This window comes from Lolium rigidum, chromosome 7 (assembly GCF_022539505.1).
Source record: "Lolium rigidum isolate FL_2022 chromosome 7, APGP_CSIRO_Lrig_0.1, whole genome shotgun sequence".
NCBI classification, from domain to species: Eukaryota; Viridiplantae; Streptophyta; class Magnoliopsida; order Poales; family Poaceae; genus Lolium; species Lolium rigidum.
The window spans coordinates 250730516-250753222 of record NC_061514.1 but is presented as its reverse complement, the minus strand read 5'-3'; the positions used below and the strand labels follow the sequence as shown (position 1 = coordinate 250753222).

The window sequence follows — 22707 nt, the reverse complement described above, 5'->3', positions numbered from 1 at the left end:
AACATGCAAATAACATTACATAAGATGCAAATATATGGTAACATGTGACAATAAACTACAAAGTTCATGTATGCATTTTATATGCATCACCAGGTGCCCGGACCATGGAGATGCCACCAGGAGGATAGTGGAAGAGCGAAATTTATCGTTGTTTACTTGTGTGTCTGAACACTATTTGTGACATGTCAAATGTCTGAACTTGTGTGTCAAATTTGGCACTCTGTTAAGTTAACTACTATGGTAGGATTTGAATTGTGAACTTTTCGTTGTGACATGTCAAATGTCTGAACTTGTGTGTCAAATTTGGCACTCTGCTAAGTTAACTACTATGGTAGGATTTGAATTGTGAACTTTTTGTTATAATATGGTAGTCTGGAAAGTTATCTCTAGTTTATTGACTTGATTGGTTTTTATAGTGCATAGTTACCTTACCTATTATGAGACGAGGTTATCGTACTCCCTCTTATGGTGACAACCAAACAGCAGAAGGATGCTTTTAGGTCACTCCATGGGATGCAACCCATGCAACCAAAGAGACGGAGCTGAAATCTCCACAAAGCCCCAAAACCCCCATTCACAAGTTGTCAAACAAAATGCAAAATTTGGTCCGGAGTTTGTTTTGGACGGACTATGCCCCCCACGGCAGGCTCCAAGGAGCCCCAACGTTGATGTAGTTTACCAAATGTGCCCTAGAGTCAGCAAAGTCATGTTAATATACTTAAGGGAATAAAATATAATTTAAAGTGTTTTAGAAAAGCTACTACAATTTAGAAAAACAAGAACGACACCAAAACGAAGAGGACATGGTAGTAACATATTTATTTTTGGTGCAAGATACATTAGGTTGATGCTTATTGTTAAACAACGGAGGTAAGATCTACATAATGACACCTTTGTTCCTCGGAAAAAAATAATTTATATAATGACAACTTGTTGCGATAACATGTATAATGGCATGTAAGATCGATCATGGGAAGCACGAAGCCACGAACAAGGGAGTTATTATTTCTCGGGTACGAGCGAAGCAACGACATGTGCTCACGTAGAGGAATCATCAACAATTGATTTACTAGTGAATCTCGCATGTCAAATTGATATCCTAACGCGGCTCCAAAATCAACCAGGTGCTATGTATAACTAATCATTTCGATTCCAAGATTGACAATTGAACGCGCAGCATACCTTTTTTTTGTGAAGTGAACGCGCAGCATACCTAGCTGCCCATATCATGTTTCATGGCAGGCCATAAACCATTTTTCAATAGAAAAAGTACAAGGACGAGAAAGTATTTGATCGTTCTAGCGCCGGTATATATAACCCCACCTAGCCTGGTTGTAGCAATATCGTTCATCAGGCGATCACAGAGCCACACACTTACCGATCATCCCCTTTTGCATCCTTTCGGTATCAACGTACGAGGGGCGATATGAAGGCTAGTTGCGGAGCATTGCTCGCCGCCATGGCGGTCGCCGCATTGGCCACCACGGCGCTGGCGAAGAACTACACGGTCGACGGCTCCACCGGCTGGGACACTTACGTCAACTACGACAAGTGGACCGCCGCCAAGACCTTCATGGTCGGCGACAACATAGGTAATCCCTTCATCCCCGTATAACATTCCTATGGTCTACATGATTTCTTCTCAATGATAGTGTAACACACTACGTGCATCAATTTCAACTTAATTTGACAGAGTTCAAGTACGAGGTGTACCACAACGTGCTGGAGGTGACCAAGGCGGACTATGCTAGTTGCGCCACCGGCAGCCCCCTCTCAATCCACTCCGGCGGCGACACCACCTTCGAGCTCACCGAGGCCGGCACCCGCTACTTCATCTGCGGCATTCCTCGCCACTGCAGCAACGGCACCATGCACGTCAAGATCACCACCGTGGCCTACGACGCCGCCACCGCCGCCGCAATAGAAGCAGCGGCGGCGCCCGGCGCTGCTCCTTCTTCGGCCCCGCTTCCCTCCCCACCCTCCGACGTCTACGCTGACGCCAGGACCGCGCCGGCGGGCGCCCCAGCCGCCTCTGTGCCCAAATCGTCAGCGCCGCGGTATCAGCGGACGTCGGCGGCCGTGGCCGGGCTGGCGTTCGCTGCCCTTCTGGCCATTGCTGCGTAAATCAAGCAACAAACGGACGATTTCTGCCAACGTGTAGTGCGATTACTACCGTTGTATGCATCTGAGTATTTGCTTCGAGGCGTGGTTAACTATTCTTTGTACCGAAGGCTGTCTTTTTTTCTTGTTTATAAACTTTATTTATTTCCATTGTTAATTCCTTGTATATTTGGTGTATGGATACTCTGTAACTCCATTTTGAAACAAGTCCTCGTAATATGATATATACTCCATAGTTTTTGCGAGAAATTTGATATTGTACTGCGTTTCGGTTTGTCCTAATCTGCTTTGGTGCGTATGTTATCCAAAATATGTCTCAGATGAATTGTGTGTTTTGTCTCAATCTTTTCGGTGAAACAAAATAATTGTCAATCGAAACTGGAGGATGAAACTGGCGGGAAATTGCAAAGAGGTAAAAAACAGTTGTCGATTCTACATTAATACTGCAGAGAAAGGTAAACCAATAGTATAATATCAGTGGACGGCACGTCTTGCTAAGAGAGGACATCACGTTGTATTCGTGCCTCTGCATAGACTGATGCATCCATCCTGGTTCCAGCATTCGTTTTCAGTTTTCACATGTGGAAGAATCGTGAGGGCAACTCAGGTCCAATAAAAATCCGGGCGAAAGTCGGAGCTGCTGAGAGATCATCCCAACCACCTGGGATGTGCACTAATTCCTGTTATTCATGTCCCTCCCCTCCTAGGAGGCTTGTACTCTTCTTCTATGCAATGAAAAGAAATGCAATGTATCAAGCGAAATGCTTGATGAGCAACCCAAACCAACAAAAAAAACGCAATGTCATTGCGTTTTCTCGAGAGAAAAAAACTCGGGTCCAAAAAGAATAACCATTAGCTACAGCCTAATTATGTTAGTATGCAGAATCATAGGCGACATGGCAAACAAGGAAGGAGAGACAATAATTCTGCAACATCTGATGACCATTTCATTCAACAGGTGGTATTTATTTACTATACTAACGATGTACAACGGTGTCGCAAGATGACATGCCACCAAACGATGCAACGAAGAGGCTTGAGTTCTGTTCTGGGTTTAACTACATAGTAACACTGACGACCAAAATAGACCTGAATGGAAGGCAGTTTCGCCCCCCTTCCCCACAAGATAGATGAGGCAAATGGTATTAGCTGGCTTATGCAACAGGAGGGCACGACTTGGGATCATCGGAGGTATCAACATCAGAAGGTGGCATGAATTGCCACATGGGAAATCCATGGTAGCCAATGACAGGCATCATCAGCTTCTGCCCTGCCACTTGCCCTTGGGGAGCAGCAAATGCAGCCGCCGGGATAACCGAAGGGTGCGGTAGGTGTGGTACGAGGCTCTGACGGGCATTCATGAACTTGATCTGCTGCTCCAGGCTCTCTTTCTCTGCCTTCAGCTTTTGCTTCTCATCCCGCAGCTCGTTCTTCTCAGCCTGCAAAAATCGAAGGATCTGAAGACTCAATTTGTTTGTTGGATGAACAAATGTGTATCTTACATGTCTGTCAATAAAAAATAATTTGAACAAAGAAATTTATACAAAAAATGTAGATCAGGTTTAAGAGTTAATGGATTGGTTGAGGCGTACATGCCTAACGAATCAACAAACAGTAGTTCATAGGCCATTTAAGCAGGTTAAAAAAATCATGTGCGAATATCAGAACAATTTCTGTATGACGAAATAGAAGCGCCAAAGATAGAGCGCCCCCCTCCCTCAAAGGCAAGCAGTACACAAACCTTCAGCTCTTTGATCTTCTCTTGGAGAGACTCGTTTGAATCCTTCAGCTTCTCTGCTTCACTACGTAGCTCAGTCACCGCACGAATAGCATCATTCAATATAGCACACTTGTCGATTTTAGGTGTTTTCCCTGGATCCAAGACAGCACCCAATTCCAAGAATCTAACGATACAAGACCATAAACTCCAGTTAACAAACAGATAAAATGCTGCAACAAAACAATTCTAAGAACACTACAAAATGCATTTGCTGGCAGAGACATACCTCTCGTTTAGCTTGTCCCTTCTCGCTTTCTCCCTGCATGCTTTGGAGCTGGGTTGAGCACCAGATTCTGACCTAGGACTGCCGTAATTCCATGCTAAGTTTAAAAATTTCAACAGAAATGGGGAACAAGCAGAAACAGAAACAAACCGTTTATTTGTTGGCTGTCCTTTGGCATGGTCCCAGTCCACAGAAATAGGGCTATTGATTTCAGCACTGGTAAATAAGTAAAATTGTAGTTAATGTTGTAAAAGCGCCATAATAAGGGAAATATAGTCTATCATGGCAATGTAAAACACAGCACTTATGAGAGTAAACTTGGAGTTAAGAATGTCAAAATCACAATATATTGGAAAATAGTATGCTTGCCAAATTAGCTAGGAAGGGCAATATAATAAGACACGCAAATTTAAAACAGACAGCATACATCAGGTGAATTATTGGAGTGACAGAAAAGAGTTTGCATTGAACACCACAAGAGTCACCTCTTTAATGCGGCACCATGACAAGTTGACAACACAGAGAACTATCATAAATCGAAGAGAAGTCATGCCCGAAAGTGCAATCATGAATAATTTCTAAAATGGACCATGCTCGACTTCATGCTGGGATCACAACAAATGGGTCAGCAAAACAGCCCTCTTTCCACCCATTTTCTGATCCTTGATACGTCAGCAACATGACAAGAGTCGCCTCTTTAATGCAGCAACATGACAACACAGAGAACTATCACAAATCAAAGAGAAGTCATGCCCAAAAGCGCAATCATGAATAATTTCTAAAATGGACCGTGCTCGACTTCATGCTGGGATCGCAACACACGGTTCAGCAAAGCAGCCCTCTTTCCACCCATTTTCTGATCCTTGATACATCAGGTAATAGGAAAAAATGGGCTATCCAACTAAAAATAGCATATGATGATATAACACGAGTTATTTTACATAATTTTGATCTGGAAAGTTGGATCAATGATAAAATAAAAATACCAGCCATATAAAACTGATAACATCATCTTTATACTCAACATAAATTCAACTTAATCCCTTGGATCCCTAAATTTTGCCAACGATCATGTCAACTTTTTTTCATTTCAGGGGGCAAAATCTTTTTTCTCTTTGTAGAAAGGGCGATCAGAGAGGCGACATGTTTTCCAGCATCGTCCCAGCAGACTCCTATCCACCCAGGGTCTCATGCTTGTCGATCTGGCCAGATCGGCCACATGGAGCTGTATCACTGTAGGTTAGGGACTAGCAGCTTAAGGTTCTGGCTGTCCAACAATGTGGCGACAAGTAAAGGTGCTTTAGGTCAGCCCCCAACAACGATGGATCTAGGATCTAGTTTTCCAAAGGGGGTGGTGTGGCGGCGGTTTCGTCCTTGATATGGAACTTCGTCCTCCAACTCAACTGCCACCATGCTGCGCACTCAGAGGGCCACTACGGAGCCTGGGAGGCTGTAGAGCAGTATGAAACGGCAGTGGTTGTTCATGGAGGAAGCATCAACAGATCTATATTGGTTGTGCAGAAGATGGACGGAAGATCTGCTTCTCTCCTTTGATGTCGTCGAGTGATGGCAGCAGATCTGGAGCTTGACAGCGGGTTCACCACCTGGCCCCAGCAAATATACCACAAAGGAGACGGATTCTACATGGGCAAGCCACATTCGAGGCACATAAATCTCAAGAACAGCGAGGGAGCCACCCCAGACTTGGGTAAGAAGGTTCTTCATCTCATCTTCTTCCGGTAGTTGCTCCAGCAGCAAAGAAAGGCGGCATGCGACATTCAGTGGCCTGATAGTACTTTTGTTTCTCGATTCAGGATTCTTTCTTCTTTGTGTATGAGTGTGGAGACAGCTGTGTTTCCATGGTATTCATTTGAGTGTGTAACATTGTATATGTATCTTATAAGGATATCTTTGAAATATGAATGGAACACGCATTGGCCTCTAAAGTAACTAGTTCATTGGATCTCTCCCCTTGGCAATCTAGAATAAGTATGAAACTGTGTATGCATTCTATCCTTATTTAGTATAGATGCACCTTTCAACAAAGACCCATTTAAAATATTTAAAAAAACGTTTAACATTCAAGTAAAATTTTTTTATCTCCTCTAACATAATACCACTGACAGAACCAGCAAACACTCCTAACAGGCAATACTCCCGCATGGAACTAGTTCTATAGGTTCTGACATGCATGCGATTTTCTACTCCATGATCCACATAGGCTTTACCAATCTACAGCCACAAGCTCAATAACAACAGCTATGCTATAACTCATGTCAGTTTACCCTACAGGCGACAACATACGGACACCGCAGCATCAAATCAGGACAGGGGATGTATAAGTAAGTAACCATCGAGCCCAGCCGCTGGTAAGCGCGATCGAGCCCGAGGAGGCGAGAAACCAGAATTGCTTACCAGTGGTTGGGAGCCGGGGTGGCGGAGACGGCCGGCGCCTGGGTGTGCATCTGCGGCTGCATCGGCGGGGTCCAGTAGAAGCCTCCTGCGGGCGGCGCGGTGAAGTCGGCGGCAGCAAGGTCGTCCATGAGCGGGCAGTCGAAGACCCAGTTGGCGCCCTCCGGGGACGCCATGGCGACGGAGCGGCTCGCCGTGGCCGGCGACGGTGGCTAGGGTTTGGGTGTCGCGTCGGGATTTGGGGGAAATTTCGGGGGAGGAGACAGGGGAAGCGGTCGTGTCGTGGGCTCCGGCGCCGAGATAAGGATCGAGCGAGGTGCTGGAGCACGAGGTTAACGAGTACGGACAGTTGGGTCTGTGCGTAATGGGCCTAAAGCTATACGAATGGTACTGCTTTATTGTCTTATAGACCATTTGTTAGCTTAGAAGGGCTACTGGGCCTTAGAAAGCACAGACTATACGAAGGACATGGTAATCATGGTATTTCAGCTATAAAAAAGCCAATCATGGTGTTTTTTTGGCAGTTTTCCTTCAAAAAGGATATGATTTTGGCATCGTAGCATTGAACAATCCAACATTTTTATCATGGTGGTAAGTGGAACATGTGCTATTCGAAGTCTTAGAGGTTGTGCACGTATGGTCTTGCGCACATTCTTTACCGTGTGCACCATGGAGACCAATGTAATGCGATTAACGGATCTAGAGATGTTGAGTTGAAGAATTTGATTTGAATTTAAAGTTTGTCACTGTTCTTTATTTGTTGTTTTTTGTTCAATTTGATGTACTGGATTCTCTTTAATTAATTAATAAAGTCACATCGATTGTTCAAATTAATTTTCCTAAAAATGAATTATATTTGATTTTCCTAAAAATGTTATTACACAGAGAGAGCAATATTTTAAAAAAATGTGAACTAAACTATTTCTTGGTAAAAAGACCTTATATAGAAGTGTTAGGGATCTGGTTCCTCTTAGTTCTTTTTGCCTCAAGTCATCGCACTTGGGCTGACAGTCGAGATACGATGTTTTAACAAAGGAGGTAGAGGGAAACTACACAATGATTCACGTCTAAACTAAGTTTAACTTGTATGGTAAGATTGTACAACCACTCTCCCGACCAAGTAATCTAGGATTGCTTCTTCATGAGATAAATTTTTAGTCACTCCTACAATAGGTTTGAATGTATTTGGCAGGGATGTCTCGACGGTAAACAAAACATCACATAGGATAAAAGATCATGACCATATCCTTGTTCTATTGGGGTTGTCGGCATTTTGGCCGACGTGACCGAAAAAGAGGCTTCCCGGTGTTTTGGTCTTGCATGTTGATGACTCTAAAGCTAGCAAGTTGTCGACTTGTCGCATAATTTCTTCAAACGAGGTTGGCAATGGTAGTGCTGATGTTGATGTTAAGTTTATTTTTATTAGCATGTGGTTCTCATGTATCGTTCTTTTTGCGCTGAGACTCTTCACCGACAACCTTCATAGGCAACCTCTTATCAAGGATGTTCTCTTCAAAATATGTGAATCTAGGCTAATTTGTATTGATCTATTCATTTTACGATTTTTTCACCAAAGGTACGGAGAAACGACGAGTTGCGGAAGGTGGAGCTATAGATGTCTTTTTGTATATTTCTATGTTAACGAGATTTATTTGATTTTTTCTATGTGTGCGATCCGACGTTTCAGACCAGGGTCGCGATGTAGCACCAACTTCTGGACGTTTCTTATCTACTAGCAAAACTGCCCGTGCGTTGCATCGGGAAAACAAAAATAGTCAAACACTAAGCAAACGATCTGCGTTGAAACTTCTCTTTGTTACAATTGAGGTGATGGTGGTCAAGTTTTATGACTAAGATAGTCAAACCTAATAAGATTAAATTGTAAGCAGCTTGTCGCACCGACTTGCAATATCGTACACCGATAAGATGGTGAGCACCATTCTTAAATTTTATTAAGGGTTCCTAAATTTTGTACTTAAAACATCTATACTACTCAAATTTTGCCCGACAATTTAGGTCACAGTGCAACCCTAGCCTTTCTTTGGTCTTTTCTCGTTTCTCCTTCAATACATCATGGGTGCAAATATACCTCTCTATATATCCACTTATATGATTCTCTAAATAAATTTGATTCGGTTTGTATCAATATGGTGGACTTTCGAAATGACACTATATTTCAACATATCAATCCACACATTTTTCACCTCGTCGCTACTTGGCTACCAGCCCCGCCCACTATGCATGTCGCCCCCTTCCTAGCTCCGCTCGGCTGGCCGTCGCCCGCCGCTTTAGCTCTTGCGTGTGCATCTCTCTTGGAGTCCTGGCAAGACTCGCCACCCAATTACCCCTTCCGCTTCGATATTGGCAATGTTTGTAACCCCTCGAACCACCATTTCGTCCTTCGACTCCGTCCTTCGAGAATAATAGGTCCTGAAAGTTCGACATCATTCCCATTCAGTACCTCTGGTTAAGAGCAAGTGATGTCAAAGCTCAGCAGAAGTTGCAGCGATGTCAAAAACGAACATTTATGGGGTCAATTATTGTGTATTTATAACTATATTTCATTGCACACCAAAATTTGGCGTCGCTTGACAACATGATCAGTGTGCAGCTCCGCCGTATTCTGGTATGAAACTTTTTTTTGCCTTTATTTGCTGCTGTTACCTCATTCTATTTTGCATTGGATGATTGGCAAGAACCCTATGTAAGGCTTTTATTTTTCAATTTCTTTGTATTCAAAAAAGTATCACGGAATTACAATTTGTTTTGAAAATGTTTGCCCCTTTCTTTTCCCCAAACCCCATCGTACTTTATTGGCAGCGATTGGAGATTGTTCCATTTAATGTTCATTCCACTGCCACAATGCTCCCAAGTAACAAACACAGCTCGATCAGTTTTGGCAGCGAGAGAAGATAGAATTAGTCGGTAGATCGCCACTTGGTTTCGAGTTCGTGACGAGACACCGGAACAAAAACCACTGTACATGCATAGCTAACTGCAAGATTTCAGTCTTCGAACAGCCAGATTCAGTACTGAGCAGTCAGTACGAAGGGAACAGAGCCTCCAGCGCCCGGCGGCTCGTCCCCGTCCGCCGGTAGTGTAGCCTCGCGTGGCCTCTCCCTCCCTATCAGCTCCCCTCTCCCGCCGCTTCTCTCCCCCATGCTGCAGCTCGTTCCCGTCGGCCGGCGGCAGGTGCAGCCTCACGCGGCCTCTCCCTCCCTCTCGGCTCCACTCTCCCGCCGCTTCTCTCCCCCATACCTGCTAGATCGATGGGGTGCTCCGTCGTGTCCCCGCGTCGCTCTCTCCCTCGCGGATTTCCGGCGGTGGACTCCATGTTGTCTCATGGCGGCAACGGCGGCGGATCCGAGCGACCTTGCATCGAGCAACCGACCGACCTTTGCCTCCACCGGCCCGGCGCCGCGTCCCCGCGAGCTCGACGCGCGCTTCACCCAGCCTCCGCCCCGCCCGGATCGCCTCTAGAACGGGTCTGTTGTCGGGTGGAGGAGGGGATTGGTGTGGAGGAGGGAAAGGAGGGGCGCTCTGCCGCTGTCGGTCTGCTCGGAGGCGCCAAAGAGAGGAGCTAAAAAAAAAGAGAAAATGAACCGGTACAATGGCAAAACTGTGTATTATGTGATTTGGTGGGAGGGCAAAACCGTCCAAAAAAATGTTGGACGAAAATTTTGGCAGAAACCTTAGCTCCTTTATTATTAGGTATAGATTATGTTATCAAGAATTTCGGTATTGCAAAAGAAGAATGGAAGAGAATCAGCTCGTCTTTTCTTCCTGGCCTCTAAATTTGAGAATGCCCACATGCTGAATCTACAACGTTGCTAGAGCTATCACTGCACAGTGCCACGAAATAACGAAACTACAGACAAAGGCGCATACAGAAGAAAAGGACACCATTTGAAAACCACAGGTACACACGCACAAAACACACACAGCTCATGCGAACCACACCTTCATGGGCACCGGCAGGCAGGTCCGGGCAGTATCTTCCAATGGCTGCACATCGCCAGAAATTAAGGAACATATTCGTGTATCACGCGGATGCCATGGCAACAACGGCGACGGCCCCTTACATACACAGGACACCCGAGATTGCCCGGGTAAAGCAAAATCGGAGCAATAACAGGTAGCAAAAGCTCAAGAACTGCATGCACACCATGCTCGCGACCTCACCGTCGTCACAGGTAGTCAAGTTACAGCCATGGTGGGGGAGCTGCCGGAGAAGGACGGCATCTCCTTCCCTTCTTCCACCGACGATCACCGGGAGAATGGTGGCGTCTGCTCCTCCTCTCCGAGCTGTGGCCGCCGAGAGTGCGCAGACTTCTGCTGTGCCGCAACCGCAGGTACATCGTTACAAAAATAGTGTTTCTTGGGACACCTGAATCTGAGTTCTTGTCTCGTTGCTGGCGAAGCCTCCGCCGTTGGACGTCGAGGAGGAGAAGATGCTAGCAAACTACGTCCCGGTCTTCGTCATGCTCCCCGTACGAACCGAAGCAAATTCATGTGGTCTTCTTGCGAGCCTTTGGTCTACTTGATTGAGATTGACACTGTATTAATTAACAGCTGGAGGTGATCACCGCTGAGAACGAGGTGGAGGACGCGGAGGGGCTGAGGGCGCAGCTGCGGCGGTTGCGGGAGGCCGGCGTCGACGGCGTGATGACGGACGTGTGGTGGGGCATCGTGGAGGGCGCCGGGCCGGGGCGGTACCATTGGCACGGGTACAGGGAGCTGTTCCGGCTGGTGCAGGAGGAAGGACTGAAGCTGCAGGTCATCATGTCCTTCCACGCGTGCGGCGGCAACATCGGCGACGCCGTGAGCATCCCGATACCGGCGTGGGTGCGCGACGTCGGCGAGGCGGACCCGGACGTGTACTACACGAGCCCCGGCGGGGCCAGGAACCAGGAGTACCTCACCATCGGGGTCGACGACCGGCCTCTGTTCCACGGCAGAACTGCCATCCAGGTAGATATTGCAAGCTTCGGCAATGCAAATTGGTTGATGATCAAGACAAATTAATCGATTGGTTTGCTTGATTTCGTGAACTGCTGCAATGGCAGCTGTACGCCGATTTCATGGAGAGCTTCAGAGAGAACATGGCAGACTTTTTGGACTCTGGCCTGATCGTGGACATCGAGGTCGGGCTTGGCCCCGCCGGCGAGCTGAGGTACCCGTCCTACCCGGAGAGCCAGGGGTGGGCGTTCCCCGGCATCGGACAATTCCAAGTACGGCGATTTTGAAACTGACACGTACAGACATCCGTACCTACTACTCTGAATTTCAAGTTACTGAAACAACATTGCTGCAGTGTTACGACAAGTACCTGGAGGAGGATTTCAGAGCGGCGGCAACGGATGCCGGGCGCCCGGAGTGGGAGCTTCCCGACGACGCCGGAGAGTATAACGACGACCCGGACGACACGCGGTTCTTCGCGGCGGACGGCGCCGGCGCGACGTACCTCACCGAGAAGGGGCGGTTCTTCCTCACGTGGTACTCCAGCAAGTTGATCGAGCACGGGGACAGGATACTGGATGAGGCGAACAGGGTCTTCCTGGGCTGCAAGGTCAAGCTCGCCGCGAAGGTACGCCGTGTCACGCTCACGATGCAGCAAGCGAGAAATTGTTGAGGCGGTGATCGATGACGCGGATTTGATCTGCAGGTGTCTGGAATACACTGGTGGTACAGGCACCCGAGCCACGCCGCGGAGCTGACCGCCGGGTACTACAACCTGGGCGGGCGCGACGGGTACGCGCCGATCGCGCGCATGCTGGCGCGGCACGACGGCGCGGTGCTCAACTTCACCTGCGCGGAGATGAGGAACTCGGAGCAGCCCGAGGAGGCCATGAGCGCCCCGGAGGAGGTCGTGCAGCAGGTACCCGCTTCGTCGCTCTCCGTTCATGGATCGATGCTTATAGATTGCTCTAACTATTTGCCGGCGGCGCGTGCAGGTGCTGAGCGCCGGGTGGAGGGAGGGGATCGAGGTGGCGTGCGAGAACGCGCTGCCCAGGTACGACCGACGGGCGTACAACCAGATGCTGAAGAACGCGCGGCCAAACGGCGTCGGCCTTGGCGGCGGCGGCGGCCCGACGCGCCGGATCGCCGCTCTGACGTACCTCCGGCTCACGGACGAACTCCTGACCGGGAACAAGTACCGGGCCTTCAAAACCTTTATCAGGAAAATGCACGCCGATCAGGTAGACCCAGTTATGGGCTTCATCAGGACATGGGCTAGATTAGTCCCACTGGACACCGTCTGACGAAATGGATTGGGCTAAAAGTGTCGCGCTTGTTTCAGGATTACTGCCCGGACCCAGCCCAGTACTTCCGGCCTCTGAAGCCTTTGGAGCGGTCAAGGCCGGCGATACCCATGGACCGGCTGCTGGAGGCGACGTCGCCGGAGGCGCCGTACCCGTTCGAGGCCGAGACGGACATGAGCGTCGGCGGCGACCTCGCGGAGCTCATCGACTGGGCGTTCGACAAGATCGAATGGATATTCGGTTGAGGAAACAAATTCAAATCTGATTGATACACACGCGCGCGCACCCAGGAGCAGTAGGCTAATTATACACTAGTAGGACTAGCAGTCTAGCACATGGATCTTTACCCGACACACGCATCATTCGCACCATTGGGAACGCCAGAGCAGCAGAAATACTCCCTCTGTATCATGAAGTATCGAAAGTTTATCTAAATTTCAAATTTAGATAAACTTCTGACATATTTATGGGGTGAAGGGAGTACTGCCCTTAAAAAAGCTCAACTCTAGATCTTGTAAACTTTGCCGACTAGTAAATAGTTTTAAGCGGCATTAAAAATCGATGCGCGAGTGTACCTCGCATTCTCAATTTGGAAGGCAAATTTTCTAGTGCACTGTAAACCGGTAGCGGAAGCAAGAAGGCAAATTCCGAGTTTAGTTAGGATGACGGGAATTTGTGGCGGCGACTTCCGATACAAGTCGCACGCAAGGGTGAGGCGACGCGAGACCATCAAGGAAAAAAATGTCCACCATTTTTTTCAATATCTTATCTATCGCTAGCTGGCGGCGTAGCGTAAAAATGCTTTCAGTATACTAAAAACATTTTACGGCCTGTGTGGCAACGATGCGAGTGTTCCGTGTGCCGGCCTGTGTGGTAACGATGGTGTTGAAGAGCGAGTGTTCCATGTGGTGGCTTGTAGGGCAACGATGGTGTTGAAGAGTGATGATTTGGTCACTGCAAGACCTTATTAGTCGGCTCTACTCTGGTGTGTCCGAGTTTCTTCATGTTGGTTCTCCCTTGCAGTGAAGTCGGAGCTGCTATGTTCTTCGAGCGTCTTCATTTGAGCGGCGTACGATGACCTGCAAGGGGCGGTTAGGTGAAGTTCTTCTTCGGCGCGGGTCTTGTGCATCGTCTCTCCGGAGCTCGTCACCAGAGTCGGAGCTGCCGGTCCCTTCACGAGGAGCCACCTGTTTGGCGTTGGCCGGCTTGCACTTCACGGTGTCGCTTCAGCGAGGTCTTCTTTTTGGTCGCTTCTTCGGGGAAGTCGGAGTCACTGCAGAGTGATGACGATGACGTTGGTGGGCAACCTCGACGACGATCTTTGCTTCAATGGTGTTTGTGCAGTTCATGTGGGTTGCCAGGGTGGTTGTGTGTGCCCTCGCGACGGTCGTGATCCACGACAGTCGGCGAGGGTGTTTGTACCGGTTTTTGGCCGGTTCTCCATTAATAAACCGGCCACCTTTTTTCTCTATTAATAAAAATAGCAAGTCTTACCTCGTTTAAAAAAAAAACATTTTACTGTTAATTTTTTAGGAATGTGCTGGAGAAGCTCCGATCGGAACAAAAGAAACGTGATCAGAAAACAAGGCGATACACCTAGCTCCATGTGCATGCGTACTAAATGCAGGCAGTCAGTGCCTGCCTCGATCGGTCGATCACAACTACCCGTGTGACCACACACAATAGAAGACTTGCACATGTGCTTCGTCGTGTACTCCTACTGTCCTTTTTCCGAAATGATTGGACGAAAGGCACATGGATACATGGATGGACGGTGCAACGGATGGAAGAAGATTTCTCGCGGCGGAGAGGCGCTCCATCGCAGATTCGCTCTGCACCAATCATGCTCCCGGCGGAGTGAAGCGATCAATCCGCGTCGCCGCGCGTCCCGGCGGAGGTTATCCCGTCGGCATTACAATAATAACCGACAATATTATTGGGTAATAAATTTGCCAACGGTAGTAAACTGACGGTGAGCCGTCGGGCATGTTTATGTCAGTAGCATAGGGTCATCGCACCAGCTCTACGGTACTTATGGCCGATGGTTCCCTGTCGGCTATTCATTTTGTGATGGGTAATGTTCCCCATTCAATCCTTCTTAGTCGAGGGTATAGTTAATAGTTATAACTACTGGTTAGAAGCTCCATCACAAATAATTGCTACACCGTCAAGCATTAGTTACTACATGGGAATTAATTTCACCATGGGTGTTTTATAGCAGCGGAATGAGATCGAGGACAACAATATTTCATAATATTAGCGTATAAAATATCTCATAATTACACCATTAGACATGATCAAAGAACATAGATTATTTTTTATGTAACCTCACCGAGTATATGATTCATCTACAAGATGTTGAATGTGAAAAAATGTTAACTAATAATTATTGGTCAAGCATTTTGCGCAAGTTACATTGTACAAACTATATATTAACCGATGAAAATGACTACAAACGATACATCCAAACTTAACTAAAACCGTTATCTTCATATTTGTAGAAAAAACCAAGAGAAAACTGAGAAATACAATGCCAGAGATTCCGGAACACGGGTATCACCGAACCCGAGAGGTTCGAACATAGGGGACTCAAGATCACGTCGTCGCCTTACCGAGGCGGGCGCTGCAGAGAGAGAGAGAGAGACAACAGTTACCCAGGTTCATGGCCCTCGAAGAGATAAAACCCCTACGTCCTACCTTGGTGGATGTATTGGAAGTCACAATGGAGAAGATGACCGTACAGATGTCTAGGCTTTGCGATCGCTGGATCGTCCCCCTCTACGCTAGCTAAGCTAGTTCTTTTATAGAGGAGCTGGTCCTCTTCCCCCAAAATATCTTGAGGGGGAAGGGTTGCCACATCTCCAAATCGAGGGCGGGAAACTCCCACGCCCTTTACAGGATGGACCTAGTCCATGATCGATTAAAGTGTCAGTCCATGGCAGATGCTGAGGTAGGCTATGAATCCTCTCCTGACAGCTTGTGCCGTCCACCCGGCCTTGCACCAAAGTGGCAAGGACAGGGTCTTGATGCTTTGGCCCTCGTCGAGTCTGCTTTAATCACCAAAGAGGCAATGGAATCTCGCCTCCTCGGGACGGAGCTTCTGAGCTCAGCCATGACGTGCATGGTGCTAGCCCGGCTTGTCTCGTAGCCTTCGGGGTCCGCTCTTCTCGTCCTTGCTGCAGGTCTTGAGAGGAGAGAATCCAATGATCCCATCCTTGATCTTATCGTCCCGGTAAGAGGCTGCTGCATGTAGTTGACACGTCCGTTGGGAACCCCAAGAGGAAGGTGTGATGCGCACAGCAGTAAGTTTCCCTCAGTAAGAAACCAAGGTTATCGAACCAGTAGGAGTCAAGGAACACGTGAAGGTTGTTGGTGGCGGAGTGTAGTGCGGCGCAACACCAGTGGATTCCGGCGCCAACGTGGAACCCGCACAACACAATCAAAGTACTTTGCCCCAACGTAACAGTGAGGTTATCAATCTCATCGGCTTGCTGTAAACAAAGGATTAGATGTATAGTGTGGAAGATGATGATTGTTTGCGAAGAACAGTAAAGAACAATTGCAGTAGATTGTATTTCAGATGTAAAGAATTGGACCGGGGTCCATAGTTCACTAGTGGTGTCTCTCCCATAAGATAAACAGATGTTGGGTGAACAAATTACAGCTTGGGCAATTGACAAATAAAGAAGTCATAACAATGCACATACATATATCATGATGAGTACTATGAGATTTAATCAGTGGCATTACGACAAAGTACATAGACCGCTATCCAAGCATGCATCTATGCCTAAAAAGTCCACCTTCGAGTTATCATCCGAACCCCTCCAAGCATTAAGTTGCAAACAACGTGACAATTGCATTAAGTATGGTGCGTAATGTAATCAACACAAATATCCTTAGACAAAGCATCGATGTTTTATCCCTAGTGGCAACAAGACATCCACAACCTTAGAACTTTCCGTCACCGTCCCGCATTCAATGGAGGCATGAACCCACTATCGAGCATAAATACTCCCTCTTGGAGTTACAAGTATCAACTTGGCCGGAGCCTCTACTAGCAACGGAGAGCATGCAAGAACATAAACAACATATATGATAGATTGATAATCAACTTGACATAGTATTCAATATTCATCGGATCCCAACAAACACAACATGTAGCATTACAAATAGATGATCTTGATCATGATAGGCAGCTCACAAGATCTAACATGATAGCACAATGAGGAGAAGACAACCATCTAGCTATCGCTATGGACCCATAGTCCAGGGGTGGACTACTCACACATCGATCCGGAGGCGATCATGGCGATGAAGAGACCTCCGGGAGATGATTCCCCTCTCCGGCATGGTGCCGGAGGCGATCTCCCGAATCCCCCGGATGGGATTGGCGGCGGCGGCGTCTCGAAAGGTTTCCCGTATCGTGGCTCTCAGCACCGGGGGTTTCGCGACGAAGGCTTTAAGTAGGCGGAAGGGCAGGTCAGGAGGCGTCACGGGGGCCCCACACGCTAGGGTCGCGCGGGCCCCCTCTAGGCCGCGCCGCCCTAGTGTGGCGGTGCCCCGTGGCCCCACTTCGTATCTCCTCCGGTCGTCTGGAAGCTTCGTGGAAAAATAGGCCCCTGGGCGTTGATTTCGTCCAATTCCGAGAATATTTCCTTACTAGGATTTCTGAAACCAAAAACAGCAGAAAACAAGAATCGGCTCTTCGGCATCTCGTCAATAGGTTAGTGCCGGAAAATGCATAATAATGACATATAATGTGTATAAAACATGTGAGTATCATCATAAAAGTAGCATGGAACATAAGAAATTATAGATACGTTTGGGACGTATCAAGCATCCCTAAGCTTAGTTCCTACTCGCCTCGAGTAGGTAAACGATAACAAAGATAATTTCTGAAGTGACATGCTATCATAATCTTGATCATACTATTGTAAAGCATATGAGATGAATGCAGCGATTCGAAGCAATGGTGAAGATAATGAGTAAACAGATGAATCATATAGCAAAGACTTTTCATGAATAGTACTTTCAAGACAAGCATCAATAAGACTTGCATAAGAGTTACTCATAAAGCAATAAATTCAAAGTAAAAGCATTGAAGCAACACAAAGGAAGATATAAGTTTCAGCAGTTGCTTTCAACTTCAACATATTTATCTCATGGATAATTGTCAACACAAAGTAATATAACAAGTGCAATAAGTAAACATGTAAGAATCAATGCACATAGTTGACACAAGTGTTTGCTTCTGAGATAGAAAGAATAGGTAAACTGACTCAACAATAAAGTAGAAGATTGGCCCTTCGCAGAGGGAAGCATGGATTACTATATTTGTGCTAGAGCTTTTCATTTTGAAAACAAGAAACAATTTTGTCAACGGTAGTAATAAAGCATATGTGTTATGTATAACAAATCCTATAAGTTGCAAGCCTCATGCATAGTATACCAATAGTGCTCGCACCTTGTCCTAATTAGCTTGGATTAACATGGATTATAATTGCATAGCATATGTTTCAACCAAGTTTCACAAAGGGGTACCTCTATGCCGCCTGTACAAAGGTCTAAAGAGAAAGCTCGCATTTGATTTCCCGCTTTTGGTTATTCTCAACTTAGACATCCATACCGGGACAACATAGACAACAGATAATGGACTCCTCTTTAATGCATAAGCATTCAACAACAGTTAATATTCTCATAAGAGATTGAGGATTAGTTGTCCAAACTGAAACGTCCACCATGGATCATGGCTTTAGTTAGCGGCCCAATGTTCTTCTCTAACAATATGCATACTCAAACCATATGATCATGAAAATCGCCCTTACTTCAGACAAGACGAACATGCATAGCAACTCACATGATATTCAACAAAGGTAAAAGTTGATGGCGTCCCCAGAAGCATGGTTACCGCTCAACAAGCAACTTATTAAGAAATAAGACACATAAGTACATATTCCTCACCACAATAGTTATTAAGGCTATTTTCCCATGAGCTATATATTGTAAAGACAAAGGAATAGAATTTTTAAAGGTAGCACTCAAGTAATTTACTTTGGAATGGCAGAGAAATACCATGTGGTAGGTAGGTATGATGGACACAAATGGCATGGTTATTGGCTCAAGGATTTGGATGCACGAGAAGAATTCCTCTCAATACAAGGCTAGGCTAGCAAGGTTGTTTGAAGCAAACTCAAGTATAAAAGGTGCAGCAAAACTCACATATGAACATATTGTAACTATTATAAGACTTTACATCGTCTCCTTGTTGTTCAAACACCTTAACCAGAAAATATCTAGACTCTAGAGATCAATCATGCAAACCAAAATTTAACAAGCTCTATGTAGTTCTTCATTAATGGGTGCAAAGTACATGATGCAAGAGCTTAAACATGATCTATATGAGCACAACAATTGCCAAGTATCAAATTATTCAAGACATTATATCATTTACCACATGCGGCATTTTCCGTTTCCAACCATATAACAATGAACGAAGTAGTTCAACTTTCGCAATGAACATTAAGAATAAAGCTAAGAACATATGTGTTCATACGAAACAACGGAGCGTGTCTCTCTCCCAAACAAAGAATGCTAGGATCTGATTTTATTCAAACAAAAACAAAAACAAACAGACGCTCCAAGTAAAGCACATAAGATGTGACGGAATAAAAATATAGTTTCACTAGAGGTGACCCGATAAGTTGTCGATGAAGAAGGGATGCCTTGGGCATCCCCAAGCTTAGATGCTTGAGTCTTCTTAAAATATGCAGGGATGAACCACGGGGGCATCCCCAAGGTTAGACTTTTCACTCTTCTTGATCATATTGTATCATCCTCCTCTCTTGACCCTTGAAAACTTCCTCCACACCAAACTCAAAACAATTCATTAGAGGGTTAGTGCATAATTCATATATTCAGAGGTGACATAATCATTCTTAACACTTCTGGACATTGCACAAAGCTACTGAAAGTTAATGGAACAAAGAAATCCATCAAGCATAGCAAAACAGGCAATGCGAAATAAAAGGCAGAATCTGTCAAAACAGAACAGTTCGTAAAGACGAATTTTTTAGAGGCACCAGACTTGCTCAGATGAAAATGCTCAAATTTAATGAACGTTGCGTACATACCTGAGGATCACACACGTAAATTGGCAGATTTTTATAAATTTTCTACAGCAGGGGCAGCTCAATTTCGTGACAGCAAGAAATATGTTCCTGCGCAGTAATCCAAATCTAGTATTGGCTTTACTATCAAAGACTTTACTTGGCACAACAATGCAATAAAATAAAGATAAGGAGTGGTTGCTACAGTAGTAACAACTTCCAAGACTCAAATATAAAATAAAGTGCAGAAGTAAAATAATGGGTTGTCTCCCATAAGCGCTTTTCTTTAACGCCTTTCAGCTAGGCGCAGAAAGTGTAAATCAAGTATTATCAAGAGATGAAGCATCAACATCAATAGGTATCTTAGATGCTCCCCATCCGTAGTGGTGCTAAGGGCTCTGTCAATTTTAGGCCTATAATAGTTTTTTGGCTTAGGCACTTTAGAGACATACATAAACTTTTGCTCCTTACCCACATAAGCTTTCTCCTTAAACTTAAGAGAAGAAAAAGTTGAACCCAAGGTTCCCATAGCTTCTTCAAGTTCACTAATCCTATGGGTTCGATTATCATGAGTAGCACAAGTTTCTAAAACAGCAATTCTCTCATTAATTCCACCTAGAGATTTATCGAGTTTATCGTTGCTATTAAGTAATATTCCCAATTTAGTCTCAATACTTGGAAGATCTTTCTCTATGGCCTCCAACTTTTTCATGACATCTTCAAGAGAGATTTCAATTTTAGCTTCATTAACAGGTGGTATTCCAACTAGACTCTCAATGATGCAACTAGCTTCTAAAGCAGGAGTGCCTAGGAAATTACCTCCCGCAAGAGTATCAAGAACATACCTATTCCAGCTAGAGATACCAACATAAAAGTTCCTAAGTAGTATAATAGTGGGGTGTTTCTTAATGCACCTATGATGAGCATCGCTAATTCTATACCAAGCATCTTTAAAACTTTCTCCCCCTTGTTGCTTAAACGAACGAACTTCAACTTCCGGATTACTCATTTTCAGTAATAGTAAATAAAGCGAACTAAATAAAGTAAATGCAAGTAACTAATTTTTTTGTGTTTTTAATATAGAGAACAAGACATTAAATAAAGTAAAACTAGCAACTAATTTTTTTGTGTTTTTGATATAAAGAGCAAACAAAGCAAGAATAAAATAAAGTAAAGCAAGACAAAAACAAAGTAAAGAGATTGGATGTGGGAGACTCCCCTTGCAGCGTGTCTTGATCTCCCTGCAACGGCACCGTAAATTTACTTGCTGCGTGTAGTTGACACGTCCGTTGGGAACCCCAAGAGGAAGGTGTGATGCGCACAGCAGCAAGTTTCCCTCAGAAGAAACCAAGGTTATCGAACCAAGTAGGAGTCAAGGAACACGTGAAGGTTGTTGGTGGCGGAGTGTAGTGCGGCGCAACACCAGGGATTCCGACGCCAACGTGGAACCCGCACAACACAATCAAAGTACTTTGCCCCAACGTAACGATGAGGTTGTGAATCTCATCGGCTTGCCGTAAACAAAGGATTAGATGTATAGTGTGGAAGATGATGATTGTTTGCGAAGAACAAGAAAGAACAATTGCAGTAGATTGTATTTCGGATGTAAAGAATTGGACCGGGGTCCACAGCTCACTAGTGGTGTCTCTCCCATAAGATAAACATATGTTGGGTGAACAAATTACAGCTTGGGCAATTGACAAATAAAGAAGGCATAAGAATGCACATACATATATCATGATGAGTACTATGAGATTTAATCGAGGGCATTACGACAAAGTACATAGACCGCTATCCAAACATGCATCTATGCCTAAAAAGTCCACCTTCAGAGTTATCATCCGAACCCCCTCCAGTATTAAGTTGCAAACAACGGACAATTGCATTAAGTATGGTGTGTAATGTAATCAACACAAATATCCTTAGACAAAGCATCGATGTTTTATCCCTAGTGGCAACAAGACATCCACAACCTTAGAACTTTCCGTCACTCGTCCCGCATTCAATGGAGGCATGAACCCACTATCGAGCATAAATACTCCCTCTTGGAGTTACAAGTATCAACTTGGCCAGAGCCTCTACTAGCAACGGAGAGCATGCAAGAACATAAACAACATATATGATAGATTGATAATCAACTTGACATAGTATTCAATATTCATCGGATCCCAACAAACACAACATGTAGCATTACAAATAGATGATCTTGATCATGATAGGCAGCTCACAAGATCTAACATGATAGCACAATGAGGAGAAGACAACCATCTAGCTACTCGCTATGGACCCATAGTCCAGGGGTGGACTACTCACACATCGATCCGGAGGCGATCATGGCGATGAAGAGACCTCCGGGAGATGATTCCCCTCTCCGGCAGGGTGCCGGAGGCGATCTCCTGAATCCCCCGAGATGGGATTGGCGGCGGCGTCTCTGGAAGATTTTCTGTATCGTGGCTCTCGGTACTGGGGGTTTCTTGACGAAGGCTTTAAGTAGGCGGAAGGGCAGGTCAGGAGGCGTCACGGGGGCCCCACACGCTAGGGCCGTGCGGGCACCCTCTAGGCCGTGCCGCCCTAGTGTGGCGGCGCCCAGTGGCCCCACTTCATATCTCCTCCGGTCTTCTGGAAGCTTCGTGGAAAAATAGGCCCCTGGGCGTTGATTTCGTCCAATTCCGAGAATATTTCCTTACTAGGATTTCTGAAACCAAAAACAGCAGAAAACAACAACTGGTTCTTCGGCATCTCGTCAATAGGTTAGTGCCGGAAAATGCATAATAATGACATATAATGTGTATAAAACAT

The 22707-nt window shown here is 45.8% G+C and overlaps 1 protein-coding gene and 2 pseudogenes across 1 annotated transcript; 2 read left to right on the top strand and 1 right to left on the bottom strand.

Annotated features, from left to right (window-relative positions):
• Window positions 1–1459: 1459 nt before the first annotated feature.
• LOC124672631 lies at window positions 1460–2124 on the top strand (annotated as a pseudogene).
• Window positions 2125–3042: 918 nt separating this feature from the next.
• Window positions 3043–6783, bottom strand: LOC124669786 (transcription factor ILR3-like). Its single transcript, XM_047206329.1, has 5 exons — window positions 6540–6783; window positions 4275–4340; window positions 4128–4205; window positions 3863–4025; window positions 3043–3560 (listed from the first exon to the last, which is right to left on the bottom strand). Exons 1-5 carry the CDS (start codon window positions 6710–6712, stop codon window positions 3276–3278), a joined length of 765 nt encoding a protein of 254 aa, XP_047062285.1. The 5' UTR covers window positions 6713–6783; the 3' UTR covers window positions 3043–3275.
• A 3754-nt stretch (window positions 6784–10537) lies between these two features.
• Window positions 10538–13251, top strand: LOC124669787 (annotated as a pseudogene).
• Window positions 13252–22707: the final 9456 nt, after the last annotated feature.